General features: G+C 36.9%; 1 protein-coding gene across 1 annotated transcript; it reads left to right on the forward strand.

The window, feature by feature from the left end:
• Positions 1 to 681: 681 nt before the first annotated feature.
• LOC100259116 (phosphoacetylglucosamine mutase) lies at positions 682 to 12258 on the forward strand. The gene is made up of 9 exons (XM_002281951.5): positions 682 to 833; positions 940 to 1202; positions 6390 to 6509; positions 6621 to 6763; positions 6851 to 7099; positions 7680 to 8095; positions 8180 to 8355; positions 11376 to 11472; positions 11848 to 12258. Exons 1-9 carry the CDS (start codon positions 773 to 775, stop codon positions 12003 to 12005), a joined length of 1683 nt encoding a protein of 560 aa, XP_002281987.1. The 5' UTR covers positions 682 to 772; the 3' UTR covers positions 12006 to 12258.
• The last annotated feature ends 963 nt before the right edge of the window (positions 12259 to 13221 follow it).

Raw genomic sequence — 13221 nt, forward strand, 5'->3', positions numbered from 1 at the left:
GAAAATTACAATGAAGGAAAAATAAATATAAATTTTAATGGTTTATAGCTTTTTAAACATGAAGAATAAATGGTTTTAAAAACATATAAATTAAAAATAATTTTATTATTTACTTTTTTCATTTAAATTAAACAACAAAATTTCAGATTATTTATTATTTTCAAGAAGAATTTTCATACGTTGGTGTTTTTAGTTTTAGTTGAAAATTAAAATCAAAATTATAATTTTTAAAGATAATACCGATATTATATAAATTAAAATAGAGTTTTTAAATAAGTTTGAATAAAGATAATACCGATATTATATAAATTAAAATAGAGTTTTTAAATAAGTTTGAATAAATGTATAAAATTAATTTATTAATTTTCAATTTATTTTTTATTGTCTTTAATTTATTTTACTTATATTTTTTCTTTCTATTTTCTTTCCCTCGTTCAAATTTGATGGGAAGCAACATAAACCCAATAGTTTGAGATTAAAAACTATATAGGTTAGATTAAATTCATTATTTCTTTTGAAATTATGAAAATGATAAAATAAGGGCGTTTTAATAATTATTTTAAAATACCACTTAAATAGCATTAAATTTTTTTTAAAATGGTCATAATTCTAATTTTTTTTACGACATCTTATCTTAAATTTACCACAGTAAAAGCTAAAAACAGAAAATCATTTCCAATATTACAGAAGGAAAGTCGAACACAAGTCTCCGCTGGAGCGTCTTCTCGCTGCAACTCCTCTCGCTCCTTTTTGTCTCTCTGGAGTTGGAACCATGAACGAAGAGCAGCGCTCACTCCTCCTCAAAACCTCTTCTCGTTTCCCGCCTCCACAAGGTCAGCCCTACCTCCAATCTAAAACTCACTTTTTTTTTTCCTCCTTTCATGTAATTTTGGAAATGTTTACATTTATGTTTTTGTTTGATGTTTTGATGATTTTCAGGAGTGAAGCTCTCCTATGGCACTGCTGGGTTCAGAGCGGACGCGTCGATTTTGGAATCCACGGTGTACAGAGTTGGGATATTGGCGGCTCTGAGGTCGCTCAAGACCAAATCGGTGATTGGGTTGATGATCACTGCTTCCCACAACAAGGTCTCTGACAATGGAGTGAAAATCGCGGACCCCAGTGGTGGGATGCTGACCCAAAACTGGGAGCCTTTCGCCGATGCTCTCGCTAATGCCTCCGACCCTGAAGATCTTGTTCGGGTTGCTTTCCATCTCTCTCTGTATCTGGGTGTGTTGCGTGCGCTTTTTGTTCCTTTTTTGTTTTTTTTTTTGTTTTGAAATATTGCTAATGAGTTGGAGAGGGAGAAATTGTCGTGATTTTAGGTGTCTTTGATTGGTGAGAAAAGTGTAGGAAAAGAATGAGCTTGTTCGGGTCACTATCTAGCTTTGTGGATACCTGTATGTGTGTGAGATTTTTTTGGTTTGTTGGAATGTTGGTAGTGAATTGAAGAGGGAGAAACCCTTTTGATTGTTGTGATTTTATGCCTGTTCAATAGATGGGAAAAGGAGGGCAAAGAAAAGAAATTTGAATTATGAACCTATTCCCCATAGTCCTTCCATCTTCAAGAAGTTCTACATCCCTTGCCCTCCCTCTTTTTAATCTACCTAAGTTCTTCACCCTATACCCCTTCTCCCTTATCACACTGCCTACCTGAAGTATTGGACATAGGGCACAATGATCAAGATTCAGTCCCTTCTGTTTTGCTTCCTAACCTCAGTGCCACCTGAGAATCTTTAAGTCTAACTAATGGCAATATAACACCAACAGCGGGAGGATGGATTGGCTAATAATTGATTTTTACAAATAAAGCAAAATAATTTTTTTTTGATAGACAAAGAGAAGAAAAATGATTAAAACACGCCTAAAAGGGGGCGCTCCCCATGTACACAGGCAGTATACAAAGAAAGCCAAACCCAAGGCCACAAAAACAACAACAGACTAAAAAGGAAACAGCTAAACTTCAACCCCATCACCCAAAAAAATCAGAAAGGAGAGATAGTCCAAGTCCAGAAAAGGTTTAGACCACTCTAGAAGAGACCCAAAAAAGAGGTTCCTTAGACTCGTATTGGACATTTCTTCCTCTTGGAACGTACTTCGGTTTCGCTCTCCCCAAATGCACCAAAAGAGACAAATAGGCGCTAATCTCCACGCTGCTTTCCTTTTCTTCCCTAGGCCCTTAATTTTCCATTCGCCTAGCAAGTTTCTCACTGAAGCTGGGAATACCCATATCACCCCAAAAGAAGACAACAATGAATTCCATAGCTTCCTAGTCTTATCACAATGAATAAGGATGTGGTCCGCCAATTCCTCATTCTCTTTACACAGATTGCATCTATTAACCATAGACCAACCCCTCCTCATCAACATATCAATAGTAGAAATTTTACCCCAAACTGCTTCCCAAGTAAAAAAACGAGTTCTCAAAGGGGCATGTGAACCCCAAACCTCTTTGGCCGGAAAGAAAGGGCTATTCTCACCCTTTAAAGACCTATAATAAGATTTAACACTAAACTTTCCCCTTCTCTCAGTCTTCCAAACCAAGAAATCCTCCCTTTCTTGAACCTTTACTGCAGAAATATGTTCCAGAAAACGACTCACCTCCTCCAATTCCCAATCTTGAAAGGATCTTCTAAAGTGCACCTCCCAATCCCCACTACAGCAGAATTGTTCGTTGCCATTCTGAACAGCTGAGGGAACATATCCTTCAGCTTAGAGTCTCCTACCCAAATGTCCCACCAAAATCTAGTGCTTCTACCATTTCCAATATGAATTCTAGTTCTAAGAGAGAACTCCTCCCAACCCTTTCTAATGTCTTTCCAAAGGCCCATCCCATAAGACTCTCTCACCTCTCTAGTGGTCCAACCCCCTTCCTTCTCTCCAAATTTACCAACAATGACTTTCCTCCAAAAACTCCCTCTCTCAAGAGGGAATCTCCAAAGCCATTTACCGAGCAAAGCCTTATTGAAATCCTTCATATGCCTTAACCCCAAATAAAGCAAAATAATGTGTAACAAAGGATTTAATTGCTGAAATTTAAAGAGAGTCAAGAGTTAGAGAGAAAACAAATAAAGCTTTTATTGCGTTATTGAAAATCCTGCCTATGTCCATGCCTTGAAGCTTCTTCCAAGCATTAATATGTGCCACTAGCATAGGAATCTTTCAACCAAGGAGTCCTTCAAATTTACACTGGGTTTCTAAGTACCAATGAACCTTTACAATCTTCAAATGTTTTTTCGACACTTAGATACCCCCTTCAATTGATATATTGAAGAAAACACTGAAAAGGATTTTTTTTTTTTCTTTTTTGATAAGTAAATAGAATTAATATTGAAAAACACAAAAAAAGGGTGCACCAAAGTACACACGATGCATACAACGGCTGCCAAGAAGAGCTAAAAAAAGGAAAGGGAAAACAAAAAAACTACTTCATCCCTCAAACCGAACCCATCTAATCGATAAAATCAATTATGAACATCGAGTTGTTCCACGTTCTCAAAAGATCCTCTATTTCTCTCTTTCCAAATTGTCTAGAACAGGCATAAAGGTACTGTTCTCCAAACTTTTTTCCGCTTTCTTTCAACAAAAGATCCATGCCAACCTAATAGAGTCTCTTACAATGGAATGCATCACCCAACAAACCTAGAAAAAAGAGAACAAGAGCTCTCACAACACCCTCGTCTTACCACAATGCAAAAGGATGTGATTGACAGATTCATCATGAGTTTGACATAGAAAGCATCTATTGGCCAAAGACCAACCTCTTCTTTGTAGCTGGTCGAGAGTCAAAGCTCTCCCCCAAGTCGCCTCCCAAGCAAAAAGCACACCTTGGGTGGAACCCACATGTTCCTCACAACACCTGGTGGGAATGAAATTGATCTTCCTGCCTCAAGGCTAGGTGTGAAGGGATTTAATAGAGAAGGTAGCACTCTTTGTCCCCACCTAACACACCTTGCCCTGTCCTCCCTCAACTACCAACTTATCTTGTAGTCTTGTTAAAAAGCATTGCACAATATCAATCTCTTGATCGTTGAGACGCCTCGAAAAGTTAGGAATCCAAACACCCCTTTCATTAGAATGTAGCCATAAGTTTGTCACCTAAGCCTCTTTGAAGCTAGTTAAGGCAAATAAGGAGGGAAAAGAAACACTTAAAGAATCATCACACCACCATTTATCTTTTCGTAACTTAACCCTTCTCCCATTGCTCGCCAAGAAGGACATTCTATAGTTAACTAACTCCCACAACTTCCTTATGACCTTCCATGGTCCAATGCAATAGCCACCTCTCACTTCTTTGGAGCACCAACCCCCTTCCATTTCTCCATATTTACCATAGATGATTTGTCTCCAAAAGACCTCCCTTTTTGTTGCAAGGTGTCAAATCCACTTACAAAGGAGAGCCTTGTTGAGCGAATGAAGGCACCTTACTCCTAGACCCCCCTTTCTCCTGTTTGAACAAGCAATAACCCACTTTACTAAATGAGGTTTACTCTATAAGCTCCCACCTCTCCATAGAAAATTCCTTTGAATTTTTTTCAACCTTTAACAAACTAACCTTGACATCTAGAATAGAGACATAAAGTAGATTAACAAGCTAGCTAGTGTACTCCTAATCAACATTAGTCTCCCTTCTTTGGAAATATATTGTCTTTTCCACATTACCAATCTTTTATTGAACCTTTCTTTCACCTCATCCCAAACAGCCAAAGAATTATTATGGGTGCCTAGTGGAAGGCCCAAATAAGTGGTTGGGAGCACACCCACTTTGCATCCTATTTCAAAAGCCAACTCCTCCAAGTCTTCCACCCTCCCAATCGGAATGAGCTTACTCTTGGTTAGGTTAATTTTCAGACTTGAAATAGCCTCAAACCACATAAGTAATCAACTTAAGTAGGTCATTTGGGCTTGAGAGGCCTCACAAAACACCAATGTGTCATCGGCAAATAACAAATGAAAGACCTCCAATCCTTCTCCATCTCTATTGTTTGCTTTGAAACTAGTCAAAAGACCACCCTCATTTGCCCTTCTAAGAAGGCAAGTAAGTGCCTCCATGGCTAGCCCAAATAAATATGGTGAAAGTGGATCCCCCTACCTTAATCCCTTGAGCTCTAAAAAAACCTTAATGGGTTACCAATGACCATAATCGAGAACCTTGGTGAAGAAATATACCATTTAATCCAATTGATCCACCTTTACCTAAAACCCATTTTTTTTCAAAATCTCAAGTAAAAAGTCCCAATTAACATGGTCATATGCTTTCTCAATATCAAACTTGCATAGCACCTGGGAACTGTTAATCTTCAGCTTCAAGTCGATTGTTTCATTTGCTATAAGCACGACATCAAGGATTTACCTACCTTCCACAAAGGCATTTTGAAATTTGGATACCACTTTACTCACCACCTTTTTTAGCCTATTAACCAACACTTCAGCTTATAACTTATAGCGACTACCTACCAAACTTAAAGAAAACCCATTAATCTTAACCTTAACCAAAGTATTCGTCCTTCTATGAGCATTTGCCATTTTGTGGAAGAAACTGGTTTTTATATCACCCTCCTTCAACCAAATCTCCCTTGACTTCTATCTCCAACATGTTTCTTTCATAAGAGCCCATTTACGAAATTCTGCCCTTGCTGCCTCCCTAGCAGTCACCTCCTTGATAGATAAGGTCCCCATCCTCTCTTTAGAATCCCCAAAACCCACCTGTGACTGTGGATATACAGGTTGAAGCACTAGGTATGAATCCTTGCTTGATGGGAAAACTGTAGGAAAAGAAAGATCTTTTTTGGATCACTATCTAAAAATGGTATCTTCGCATGGTATGTGCATGTGTGTGTGCGTGCGCGCCCTCTTTTTTGTTTGTTCAAATGTTGATGTTGAGTTGAAGAGGGAAAAACAATTTTGATCATTGGGATTTTAGGTTTGTTTAGTAGATTGCAAAAGATGGGGTCAAGAGAGAAAACTGAAATTCTGAAGCTTTGGTTCCCTTTAAAGTGATAAGGGCAAATACATGTGGAAAGTCATCATTTCTGGTTAGTTTTCAGTTGTTAGGGCTTGGTAAATCTTTGAAAACATCAGAAAACAATAACATAATGCTTCAAATATTCAGGAAATTTTTTGGGAACAATTTTTTGGAAATGCCTATAGAAGCATTATTTCATATTTAGCAGCCATACTCAAACTGGCCCTTTGATTTTTCATTTGTTGGAACCTGAGAAACCAAGAACATTCACAACTGGTTCAATATCAAGTAAACTACTTTGAGCCATAGTTCAATTAATATTTTGATATTTCCTGAGGATTTTCCTAAGAATGTATGTGTCTTCTGGCCTTTTTTAGTGCCTATACTGGAAAAAAATTGATTTTATATGTGGTTTGTCAAACAGTTGATAATTGAATTTGTAAAGAAGGAAAACATCCATTTTGAAGGAGCATGTCCAGCTGAAGTTTTGTTGGGGAGGGACACAAGGCCCAGTGGCGGATCTCTCCTTGAAGCTGCAAAACAAGTATTACTTCCTCCTGATTGCTGGATTGCTGTGAATTTTGTCTCATATGTTATTTGGTTCTTTTTATAATTAAATCATGTATAGTTTATTGTTTTTCATATTTGATTGAAGGGAATCAGTTCAATTGTTGGAGCCATTGCCCTTGACATGGGGGTTTTAACAACTCCACAACTACATTGGATGGTTCGGGCTAGGAATAAGGGCATGAAAGCTTCTGAAGTTGACTACTTTGAACAGCTCTCAAGCTCCTTCAGGTCAGTTTGTGTATTTATTGGGTACATTTGTTAGAAATGGATGATGTTTCTAAAAATTTCATATAAGGTCTTTATGCAATTGGGTAGGTGCTTGATGGATTTGATCCCTGAAGGAAGTAAGATCAATGAGATGGGTGACAAATTGATTGTGGATGGGGCTAATGGTGTGGGTGGAGAAAAACTAGCAGGGCTAAAGAATATGTTAAACAGTCCGGTTATTGATGTTCGTAATTCTGGAAAAGAGGGAGGTGTACTTAATGAAGGAGTTGGTGCTGATTATGTGCAGAAAGAGAAGGTTGTTCCTGTTGGTTTTGGACCCAGTGATGTTGGTTTAAGGTTTGCCATCTCTTTTCATTCATTTTGTATATTGAATCTTGGTTTTAAACTACAAACAGGACCTCCATCTTCTTTGAAAATTGCTGACTAGCTACATGGTGGCATCATATAAATTTGTTTAAGGATTCTGTATACCATTTTTTGAAAAGTAGCTTTCATGTCAATTGCTTAATGATGCGAGCTAGATTATTCATAAAATAATACATATGGAATGCATTATGGTTCTGTTGGTATATTGATGGTAATTGGTGTTTATGATATCATTTGTAGCACCTGTATGGTGTTCTTTCCTACATTATAATTAAAGAAAAATCACCACTCAGATGCTTTTAACCGTCTCAGTTAGTTGTCTTGAACTGATAAAAATGACAATGTTAGCTGGTCATAGGAGATGATTGTCAACAAGTTTGTGAGTTAATTCTTTATTGGGATAAAAAGTCAGTTGACAAAGTTGGCTACATGTCAAAGTAAACTTGCAATTGTTTGTTTTTGCTTAAATGATGTTATATATTTGATGCTGAGTTTTATAGTGGTTAGTGGTAAGTGGAGATTAATCGCGTGGATGGTTCTAGTGTTTCAGGTGTGCAAGTTTGGATGGAGATGCTGATCGTCTTGTATATTTCCTTGTGCTACCAAAAGACAACAAGATTGATCTTGTTGATGGGGACAAGATATTGTCTCTATTTGCCCTTTTTGTGAAGGAACAGCTAGCTATTCTCAACACCAATGGGAATGAAAAAATTAATAACTATTATCATGCATGTCTTGGTGTTGTGCAGACAGCTTATGCAAATGGGGCATCCACAGATTACCTCAAAAAGCAGGGCCTAGAAGTTTTGTTTACTCCAACAGGAGTGAAGTATTTGCATGAGAAAGCTGCTGAGTTTGACATTGGGATATATTTTGAGGCAAATGGACATGGAACCATCTTGTTCTCTGAAGAATTTTTGTGTTGGTTGGAGGCTAGAGATAATGAACTTTCTTCCATGTCTAAAGGTTATTGCTGATATGATCTCTTCCTTAGAAGGATTGATATTATTGTTAAGTATGAAAGTTCAGGTATAATTTGGTTTATTTCAGGTTCTGAACAGCAAAAGGCAGCTTCGAGACTATTGGCAGTCAGCAAGTTGATCAATCAAGCGGTGGGAGATGCTTTAAGTGGGTTGCTTTTGGTAGAGGCTATCTTGCAACATATGGGTTGGTCCATCCATATATGGAATGCACTTTACCAGGATCTACCCAGTAGGCAACTTAAGGTCAGCACTTCCTTGATAATATTCTGTGTTCTTTTTTTTTTTTTTTTTTTGTTGTAAACAAATTTTGATAGGGTATTCTACTTTGTAAGATGAAGATTTCTTATGCTATCTTGTGCAGCTTGATGAACCTTCTCATTTTGTGCACTGTATTTGAGATATTTATATATGTTACAAGTTTCTGAATTTAAAGAAGCTTTAACTACAAAATTTGTTTCAAAGATCCTAAATTCAAGGTCCACTAAGACATCTGTGAAACACCAGGTCAGAAATTTTTGGTTTTGAAACTAGCTGTCAGTTGGTTAGGCCGAGTATGCCTTTGTTTTCTGGATTTGGAATGCAAACCTTTTCCTTAAAAATATTGTATCATAGTATAATCAATCAAGCATATTTATTATGAAAGATATCATGCAGTTATGTACTTGCAAGCACAATAATTGCACTTGAACTTTCATCTGTGATGATTTATGTGAGACCTCTTTATTTCACCATGATTAATGGTAAAAAATTATTGTAGATTGGCCAGGTGAATACTATGTCAAATACAGGTTTTGTAAAGTTGTGGACACATTAAGATTGTTTTGATTTTTTGGTAGGAAATAATTTTTTATTTTTTATTTTGTTTAGAACTGATCCTTTAATTTTTTACTGTTGGACTTGCAATATGCCAAAATGTGCTCCCCACCCAATAAAGACTCCATAAGGTTATCCCTTTGGATGTCAATTTTACAGGCTGTTCACCTACTGAAGGCTGTTCTAGATGCTTTAGTGATAAAACAAAAATGAAAACTTTGGGAACAACTTTAGGAAAGAAAAAAGAAAAAAATATTTGATGAGCTTTATGCTGGAATACTTGAATAAGTTACTGACAACATTTCTATTATTTATTATAAAAAGAACGTCCTAATATTTTGTTAGATATCAAACCAAGGGGAAAATTTCATAGGCTACCCATGCTTTATGATACCAACTATTGGGCATTTGAGAGAAAACCTGTTGGTAAGATGAATATAGCTGAAAGAAGAATGTTCTGATGTAATGATACAAATTCTACACCATAAAAGAATGAAAGCAATGTGAAAGGTGATTAACATCATCAATTAATCACCACTGGTGTGGGATGCATGGGAGGATGGGGATTCTCCACACTAGTTACTAGGGTCTATTTCTAGGAGCCCCTTTCAAATCATCATGGGTGTGGGGTGTGATAGAGGAAAGATTTCTAAACAGGCTTGCTATGTAGAAGAGGAAGTACCTATCAAAAGGAATAAGACTAACTTTGATTAAAAGTACTTTGTCTAGGTTGTCAATCTATTTTATGTCTCTATTTGTCATTCTTAGAAAGGTGATCCTAAAGTTGAAGAAGATCCAAAAGGATTTCTTTTGGGGAAAGGAATGCTTCAGAAAAAATGCATTTGTTAAATTGGTTGACTGTTTACATGGACAACAAGAATGGGAGCCTTAGTATTAGAAGACTACATGAAGAGTTTTCCTTTGGAGATTTGCTAAGGAAAGACTTTTCCTTTGGAAGCAAGTGATTGTAAGGAATCTTGGGGAAGAAGAGAGGGTATGTCACTTACGGGATATGAAGAGGGTATGTGGTGGGATTGCATAAGGCAATTAGAAGCTGGCATGGGGTTTTTAATAGTAGAATAAGTTTTATATTGGACAATGGACAGGTGGTTAAGTTTTAGAAGAATAGGTGGTTTGGTGATTCATTGTTAGGATAGTCTTTTCCTATGTTGTTTTCTATAGCCACCACCAAAGATTCATCAATGGTAGAAGTGTGAGAGTAAGCTGGGGAGGAGGGCTTTCTGAAACCCTTGATTCTCAAGATTGATCCATGAATAAGAGCTAGATGGGGTAGAGGCTTTTTTTAGAAGGTTGCAAGATGGGATGAAGAGGATAGAATGGTTTGGTTGGTAATGATGTGTGGTAAATTCTTAGTTAAATCTTTCTACTTCTCTTTATCTATAGGAAGAGTAGAGCCTTTCCTTACAAGCACTATTTGAAACCCTTGGGTCGACTACTCTGCATTGGAAGCAGTCTAGGAGAGGATTTTAACGTTAGACTAGCTCAAAAGGAGGGGATGGATGTTTCTAAACAGATGTGATGTGTAAAGGAGAAGAAGAAACCTCTGATCATATTCTCCTTCATCACACCAAAGTGGTAATCTCGTGATAGTTGATTTATTCTTTGTTTGGTATAATTGGGGTGATACATTATTGAGTAAGAGGAGTTCTTCTAAGTTGGCATGTCTCCTTTGTTGGGAAGAAGAGGGAAGAAAGCTTAGAGAGCTACTCACCTACTCCTTTGTGCTTATTTTGGACCATAAAAACAAGAGGTCATTTGAAAATATTGAACAGACTGATCAAACAATCAAATTGTTCTCTGTATAATTTTTTGGAGTGTGTTAGAGTGCATATGGGGATTTCTCAACGTCCATTGTTGACTTTGTTGACTGTCTAAGCTCTAAATAGGAGGGGGAGTTTTTTTTTTCTTTTTTTCCCCTCTCCTTTTTGTTTGCCTTTTGGTGTCTTTGTATATGCCATGTATACTTGGTCACTTTGATGCTCTTAATATGACTTATGTGAGTCTGTGATGTGGTTTTCTGTTGGCTGTTTTTGACATTTTTCTTATAGGAGAACATAAATTTAGATTAAGAGCGCCTAAGGACTAACAAAATGTGCTTCCTACCAACTCTAAAAACATGTAACAAAGAAATTATTTGCATTCTGCTCTCTCTCTCTCTCTCTCCTTGAGTTGAAATAATAGGGTTAATGTTCTCTCGCCTTAAGTTGAAATAATAGGGCTAATGTTTAGGATGAAGAAAGGAGAGAAAACGTAGAAGAGGCTTAAGTTTTTCCCTGGGATATCTTAATGCTAACTATAGCAGCTTGAGAAGTAAAGCCCAGGGATGTATATCTATATACATTTGTTTTTTCAACAAGAAATAGGGTCTACATGATCATTTATTTCGAAATTAATGCTTCAATTGCTATTTTCTTTTGTTTTATTGCCAGGTTAAAGTGGTAGATAGAACTGCTATTGTTACAGCAAATGCAGAAACTGTGGTTGTGAAGCCCCCTGGCCTTCAAGAAGCCATCAATGCTGAAATTGGTAACTGCAGTTGAAACCTGATTTCTTGAATTCGCTTACCACATACCTATCTTTGCTCATACAAAATTTCCAGATATGTGATGAACTTGATCGTCAATTGGATCTGTCCATTTGTTTGCCCAGTTATCTTAATCTAATTACCCATCTGAATTTTGTTACAAAATCTAATTCGATTTTCCTTAAAAGAAAAGAGTGATAGTACAATGGCCTGTGGTAATGACACTGTATGCATGTAATTTTTGCACATGTAAAAACATGCATGCATATGGATCTGGATGCTCTTGTTTTCTTTTCTTTTATTTTTTTCCCTCCTTTCTTTAAGAGTAGGTATGCCATAATTTGCTAATCCCAGAATCATTTTATTTTACAATGCAGCAAAATACCCTCAAGGCCGATCTTTTGTACGACCATCAGGTACGGAGGATATAATACGTGTATATGCTGAGGCAACAACACAGGATGCTGCAGACAGCCTTGGAAATTCAGTGGCACGACTAGTGGATAAGTTCCTTGGATTCGGCAGCTCTTCATAATCACCTACCCTTAGGATGACAGGTTCAAGGCAGTATGCGCGAGCCACTTGATTTACAAGCATAGCTGATCAACCATATTGAAACAATACTTCTGATTCATCTTCTAAATTTGAATTTGGTAAACTGAAATCTTCTTTGTTGTTGAGGGCCTTTTTGAATGGGCCAAGTGATAAGTGTAATAATCTGGAGATGGATATATTTCATTGTATTTAAATGAGCAATGTGAAAGGAGTTGATTTGTCATTTCATTAAATCTTTGTGACATGAGTGATGAAAATGATACTTTTATTCTTCAGTGTAGCATGGGCTGATTTATAGGTTTGCTTTGAGATGGAGATGGACACCTTTTGAGAGCTCTCAAAACAACAAAATAAGAAGTCTGCGTGAAGCAACCGTAAAGTAATGTTGGTATTTATGGTCAAAAGCATCATAGATGAATGCTGGCATGATGTGGCTTTCGTGTTGAAACAAGCATGGCAAGAAACGAATTCAGATTAAGGCCGTTCAATTGACCTTTATGGAATTTCTCCCAATCTGTCTTATGGGTATTCCTGGGAGGAAACCCAGGCTCTTGCCAAGGCTCATTGGATCTCCAGAATATGGATTTTTTTCTTTTCTTTTCATAGGTAAATTTTTGTCCATTGGGACTTGAATCTGGAACTTCCAACAAACCCTCCCCATCCCCTTACCACTTGAGCCAGGTCTCAAGGGCTCTCCAGAATATGGATGTTGGTAAATGCTCTTTGAAGCAATGCTTAGTAAAAGAAAGCACAGGCTAGGTAGGAGTTGGAAACATAGAGATTTTTCATCCCTGTTAAAGCTAGCTGTTTAATCATGCAACTCTTTATGAGGTAATGTTGCAATAATTTTAGTTTTTGTAATTTTTTTCGGATGATATAACTTATAGCGTTAAAAATAACATAATACATGCCTATGTTATACACAACAAAAACAAGGGGATTATCCTCAAGTTGAAATATCAATTGAAAATACAGACAAAGCAGGACTCTTCAAATTAGAAGCTACTGGCAATTTTAAAATCTGAAGCTGCTGCAGTGCCCCTGCATCGACCAGCTCGTAAATACAAATTTTGTAATTTTGTGATTAAATTGTGCATATGAGAGCATACGGCTCTACCTAACCTGTAAATCCCACTTTCACTTGGTCATCATCATTGAGCTATAGTTAGTTGATTATTTTAGAAAGGTCCATAGGA

The sequence above is a fragment of the Vitis vinifera genome, chromosome 2 (assembly GCF_030704535.1).
Source record: "Vitis vinifera cultivar Pinot Noir 40024 chromosome 2, ASM3070453v1".
In the NCBI taxonomy this organism is placed as follows: domain Eukaryota; kingdom Viridiplantae; phylum Streptophyta; class Magnoliopsida; order Vitales; family Vitaceae; genus Vitis; species Vitis vinifera.

Coding starts and splice junctions, on each gene's coding strand:
- LOC100259116 (XM_002281951.5), top strand. CDS start 773: ATGAACGAAGAGCAGCGCTCACTCCTCCTCAAAACCTCTTCTCGTTTC. Junction 7,100..7,679: donor CCCAGTGATGTTGGTTTAAG/GTTTGCCATCTC, acceptor CTAGTGTTTCAG/GTGTGCAAGTTTGGATGGAG. Junction 8,356..11,375: donor TACCCAGTAGGCAACTTAAG/GTCAGCACTTCC, acceptor TTTTATTGCCAG/GTTAAAGTGGTAGATAGAAC.